Genomic DNA, 6,540 nt, shown 5'->3' with positions numbered 1-6,540 from the left:
TAGATATACGGAAGCTTGGGGTGATGACAGATCCCTCTACTCCACCCCCGGGGAAAAGGTTACGCTCTTCTTGTTTCTACCAATGGAAAAAACAGATTAAACTAAAGTAGACATAAAATTTACATAAATCGCATCTTTGCCAGCTAGTACCTTCTACTTGAAGGGTGGCTTCAGTGATGGGGAGGGAGTGAAACAGGGCTCCGTCGGGAAGAGCGCTCTCCCCACCCTTACCCCCTCTCCCGTAGGTCTACAAGGAAAAAAAAAACAACATTCGTTGGGGAATAAAAAAAATGTGTTTGTAATTTCTACATAGGGCCTATTAGTAAAATCTAAAACAGAAGTGGCGCTAGAATTTGTCCAGGGAAGGTCCGTGTGTGGGGGTGAGGAAAGCGCGGTCTCCGACAAAAAAAAAGTGGGGGTGGTCGGGGTGTTGCTTAAAATTTCGTGCAGTGTCGAAGGTTCATTCGAAATATCTCTATGGTGAGAACTGATTGTGGGAAGAGTGACTATCAGAATTCAATCAAGTAAAGTGTGCAAGCAATAGGTGCAATAAGAGACAGGGTGCACCATCGGTAACCATAGCAGTAGATATACGGAAGCGCGGGGTGATTTTTTCTTGTGAGTCTTGATTCATTAACCTAGAGGGCGTATAGGCGAGCACAATTGGCCGTGATAAAAGCTTGGGCATAATGGCTGAAATGACTGATTGATGACCACTACAGAACATGGCTAGACCAAACACTTATCAGAATATACAGGCCTGATAGTATAAATACTGTACATTACTCGAGTGATAATATAATTAATATCGAAATATTGAATCACTACACGATATTGTATCAATACTTGGATCATGTATTTTATGCTATATTTGAGACATCAATGGACCATTCCGTTTTTGATACACGAATTTCCCCATCGGATTTCAAAAAAAAAAAAACCAAAAAAAAAAAAAAACGATTAATCTTTCATTTCCTTCATTAAATGCCAATAAGAAGTGTTTTTTTTTTCTCTCGCTTGTTGACAGGCCAACCACCATCCCCGCCTCTGTCTCCAGTATTTACCACGTGCAGAGTAGCCTAGCTATAGCACATCTAACTGTACACAGGCCGCCGCTTTTTGCTAGGCCGCTGAGCGAACACAAAAACAATTCAGTTCTTTGAATAGCATTACGCACTACGCACACATCTAGGCAATAACATTCCTGCCACACAAAGTAGAGGAATCTACAAAGAGAGCCATGGGAAATTGTTCTTGGAAACGTTTTGGGAATAATTCAGCATATTTACAGTAACTTAAGCCGTATGAAAAAAACACAGGTAATTAAATGATTTCCAATAATACTGAAATATTATATGCACAACTGATTACTTTGATTTGTTTTGGGTCACTTCTTAGATTTTTAAGGACATTATTTACTATGCGAGTCCCATTCACGCAGTAGAATGAAAAGTGGTGTATTACTATGAACTACCGTAGACCTACGGTAATCGTTGCAACTGTTTGTTCCTCTTTATTGAACATACGGCTTAGCAGCAGCAGCACACTCCCGCAAGTCGCTGATAAATTTATAGTCAAGTACCAAAGATAGTTTATCGGTCACTCCGTTGAATATTCGTTCCAGTTAGTGTTACGTAATACATGCAATGATACTAATTATACGATTAAGATAACAGTGTTTACAATCAACATGTGGTTTGTGTTTGTGATAAGACCAAAAAAGATCGATTGGTCGTTTTAGGTCGTTTATTAACGACCTTACAAGAGGTCGTTAGACCTCGTTTTGAGCTATAGTGGTCTATTGTCCTCGTATTACCACGTTCCGTTAACCATAGGGCAGGAAACTGCTGACCTGGTAAATTTGTGGGGACAACCCGAGCTGAGAGACCGGATAGAAAATAAAAAAACAAACAACAAAACTGGAATTTTGCTGACAAATTAGCCAGTCTCGGACATGAGAAGAGAACGAAGGCCCAAATTCAAACAAAAGTGAAGGCATTGCGAGCCCAATACAAGCTGATAAAAGATCAGTTGAAGAAGAGTGGTTCGGGCACGGCTGGTGTAAAATCTTTGATTGCGATCCACCCAATCACACTTGCGTATATCGAATCCCGTGAAACAGAGTTGGCCAAACTCTCCCTCTACGGCTCTGCTGTTTCGACTTTCATAATTTGGAGGTCAATCCAACTATTGTGACCGACCCAGAATTTCAAGCCTGGCTTGAAATATCACCCGTGGTGAGTCAAGCCAGGCTTGAGACTCTAGTGTGATCGTAGCCTCTAATTATCAGGAAGGCCAGACTGCGGTACATGACGGGTTATCGCGGCTGGGAAAGTCATTATCTCAGAAGGGTGCTGCCATAGCAATAAACAATCAATTCATACTGAGTTTATTGTAAAAAGAAAAAAAAAATCTATTTTGTTGAAAATCATATGAAATATGTTAACCCTCTTGATACCGGATTCTTCTGTAGTGCAAACCCTTGAATACCTGATTCTTTTGCAGTGTAACAAGGTTTTTTGCTTTTTTTGAGTATACATCGTTCTGGTGGATTTTTTGGAACTTTCTGTAAATTATACAGAAAAATGTAAGCCCCTCTACCCCGTCAAGGTTGATGACCATAGCGAGAAAAAATGGTGGTACATTTCTGCACCCCTTCAACCAAAAAGCATGCAAAACAAAACATAGCATTACATGAATCAACTCAATGTTGAATGAATAGAATCATATATACCTACTTGACATACTTACAGTTCAGTGAGGGTGATGGTACTCTTTAGTGCATGTAGCTTTGTAATCAGCCAAGTGGTGGTAACGCCAGAAGCAAGGTACTGGACACATTGGTTGATTGCATTCCTTACAGATCATCTCTGTCTGGTGTCGTCTGCCGGTAGTCTTATCTGAACAAACAACACAATCTGGTTTAGCTGTCTTGCCTGATGGGGTCTTCCTGCTAGTGAAAACTAGCTGATGGTGTTCAGTCAGGCGTTGGGGTGGGTCTGTTGAACGTCTACCAGGTTGTGACTCTCTACGGGTATAACCCTCGAGTAGCCCATCAATCAGATCAAGTCACAGCTGGTCGTACCTGTGCACCTCATCAACACGAAAACACCTGTAAATAATAGCAGCGTTAATGAAACTTACCTCTAAAAGGTATATAAATACCTTTTTCCACCATTTCATGCTCCTGTGTATGTGTAGATACATCCAAATTTGCAGATCAGCTCTGTCAACTCCTCCCATAAATTGTGTATAGAGTTCTATGGCATATGGCTTGGTAATTTCCTTAAAATCTGGGCCATTCCGTTGTCGTCTTCTCTTGTCGTACGTATTGGAATTGTGGAGATTTGTCAGCAAATGTACCTTTCTTTTGTCCTTCCAGGCAATAAATAGCTGATTCCCATCATGCTCAAAAACAGCTTCACCTACTGCAGGATTGGCAGTTTGTATGGCTTCTGGAGTTCCTATCCTGTCCGTCCTCAGCGTCCCACAAGCACCACAGTTCAAAGTTTCAAGCTGTCTAAAAAGTTGTGGAGATGAAAAATAATTGTCCATATAAACATGATGATTCTTACCTCTTATAGCTTGACAAAGTCCCATCACGGGTCCTTGCCTCACATGTAAGTTCTGGTTGATCACATAGCCAGTCCTTGCATCAGAGAGAGTCCAGGCAGTCATACCTCTTTTGTGTGGCTTCTTTGGATGGTATGTCTTGAAGCCAACCCTGCCTTTGAAAGCTATCACACTTTCATCAATGGACACCTCTCTGGAAGGATAAAATGCAGTCAGGATGTAGGCAGGATTGTCCCTCGGTGGAGCAGCATCATCATCTACCAGGTGAAGACATCTCAACAGCAGCTGGAATCTGTTTCTTGACATAACCGATCTATGCCCAGGATGATCCATATACCAATGTCTTGACCAGTGTCTCGTGTACGAATTCTCTCGAACCAGTCCCATACCTAAAAGCATGCATCTCACTTACCTCTGAATCATACCACTGGCTCAGATTACCTACCTGCGGATGTGCATTACGTATAAGCCTCTGAGCATATCTATTGGTCTCTGTCACAAGGAGATGCAAAAGGTGGTCATCCACGAAGTGGTGGAAAATGTCGTACATCGAAGAGTCAACATCATGCACCAAAGGCCCAGCATGCCCAGTATACTCACCTAAAAGAAAAGAAGTATGTAAAAAAGCCTATAGCAATAAATTTTATTTGTATCACAAAAATAATTTATTTAAAAGAAATAGGATGTTCATGAAAATCAAGGAATTGGAAATAAAAAGATAAACCTACAAATTACTTATTTAGAGAAAAAAAAACACTATAATAAACACTAGCTAAAATAATCAACAGCATTGATAATATTCAGTGATTATAAATAAAAATCTCATCCTAATCATACTAATAATACTAAAACAAGTATTTACAATTAAAATGAGATAAAAAAAAAATAATAATATAAATTCTTGGCTAAATAAAAAAAAGTATACATATAATTCTTTTTCTAAAATTAAATGTAATTATATTTAATGACAATTAGTGAAGAAAATACCAATATATAAATAATAACAATAAATAATAATAATATTTGTACTCTAATAATGTTTCTACTGAAATACTGTAATATAATATATAACATCAAAATATAATATAATATAATATAATATATATAATATAATAGAAATGACAGAAAAATGCTACATATAAATCGTCAGCAAAAACGAAAAAAAAAAATTATAGCAAAAAAAAAAATAAAAACAAATATAAAACATTCCTGTTCCACACAGATATATAATTTAATTACCCAACCATCCATAACTATAAGCACGATCTTTCCATTCAAGAGCGTCGACCACCCTCACATATCTAGGCCTATGCTCATCTTCATCAAGAATATCTCCGCCGTCAGAACTGCTTGAAGCCCCACCGTCGTCATCGCTAACAGGCACGTCTAAGTCTCGCACATCTAAAAACTCACCTTCATCGCTGTCTGAATCAAAAATCAGGTCAATCACTTCCTCAGCTGTATACGCATCTTGTGCAGCCATTTCGGAAAATTTCTGAAATGAATAACGATTTCAAATTGATATTACTAAATATTTTTATATAAGCGCATATGAGTTCTTCACAGATTTCGAAAGAATAAAGCTTCACGCATGCATCTTTAAAATTTCTGACGTATTGGAGCTAAAATAAAAACAGAAGCGATTTGAAAACCACCTATTTTTTAGTCACGAAATTTCGATTGCAGTCGAAAATGGGAATTCTCGGTTTGAGGTCAATTTCGACTACAGTCGAAGACGGTATCTAGAGGGTTAACATTTGTCTTTAGCAGAAAAAACAGTCCTACCTACGAGTTTGAATCGTGAAAAACGAGCCGTTTTACGAGAAGTTACAAAAGTACAGGCCTAGCCTAGGTCGATTTGGTATAGGCGTCGTAACGATGACATGAAGTTTCTGAAAAAGGCGGATGAATATATTTGTTTGAACTTATTCACTTTGAATCCATTTATTAGTAATATTTTTTATTGATGAAAATTAGTGTGTAAATTATTTAGAAACTACTTTAAATATACGAATTGTTTAATATATAATTGTTTGTTGTAAATAAATATAATACAGTGGTAATTGGGAACTATTTTGCCAGCGTAATGACAGAAAAACACCAGCAGTAAATAATAAAAGAGCGCTTGGTTTGATCGTCAGATGATTCGTGTCATGTGTTGTAAATTTGTAAACAATAGTTGACAGTACTGAGAGATGGAAAAATTTAAATTCTCAGAGGTCGGCAGCCTCGGCAATTTTTTACTACTTAGGCCTATAATAGGCCCCTAGTATTATCTACTATTTTTCCTGAACGCTCGAACTTACATCGTCATCTACAGATGTGATTTTGTAAAATTTATCATTGCTGGTGAAAAAATGGTCGTACTTCGTACTATTAATTTAATACTGTAATATAGTACATATGTTTTACTTAAGAAAATCGCCGAATATATTTTGTTTTAACGTTCGTTTTATCGTTATCTTTGGCATTTGAAATGCCAAATCCGTCTGCAGATATTGGGATTTTTTCCAGTAGATATTTAGTTTGTTTTGTCATTCTTGATCGGATTTTCTCTACTGTTCCGTTTAAACTTTATATTATCATTATTTGCATTTATGTGGCTGTAGAGATACAAAAATGATAAGCAACAGCTAAAAAGTAAACGTAAGTAAACAGCCAGAAATAGAACCAGAGCTTTCGGACAACACTAGTCCTTCCTCTGTGGCGAGTGAGTGAGGGTAGAAAAAGCTAGATGGTATAAAGAGAGAATTTCATGCAAGCATGATAGGAAACAATAGGCTGGGTGAGATTAGAATAAATAGCCTAAACAAGTAAACAGGAAGGCCAAAACTAAACTTTTGTTTCTAGCCGTACCTATTGTGTAATGGAGTGTATCTGGTGGTATTTGAATCTGTTCAACCATGAAGCCTCCGTGGTCTAATGGTTATGACGCTCGCCTTGACAGCGAGAGGTCGCAGGTTCGAG

The 6,540-nt window shown here is 37.9% G+C and overlaps 1 protein-coding gene across 1 annotated transcript; it reads right to left on the bottom strand.

Moving 5' to 3' along the window:
* Positions 1-2,754: 2,754 nt before the first annotated feature.
* LOC117111281 (piggyBac transposable element-derived protein 4-like) lies at positions 2,755-3,879 on the bottom strand. Its single transcript, XM_033254202.1, has 2 exons — positions 3,145-3,879; positions 2,755-3,042 (listed from the first exon to the last, which is right to left on the bottom strand). Exons 1-2 carry the CDS (start codon positions 3,877-3,879, stop codon positions 2,755-2,757), a joined length of 1,023 nt encoding a protein of 340 aa, XP_033110093.1.
* Between the last annotated feature and the right edge of the window lie 2,661 nt (positions 3,880-6,540).

Source organism: Anneissia japonica, unplaced genomic scaffold, assembly GCF_011630105.1.
Source record: "Anneissia japonica isolate Jap-2015-1 unplaced genomic scaffold, ASM1163010v1 scaffold287654_len39214_cov119, whole genome shotgun sequence".
NCBI classification, from domain to species: domain Eukaryota; kingdom Metazoa; phylum Echinodermata; class Crinoidea; order Comatulida; family Comatulidae; genus Anneissia; species Anneissia japonica.
The sequence above is the reverse complement of the archived record's forward strand: the minus strand, read 5'-3'. Positions and strand labels throughout refer to the sequence as shown.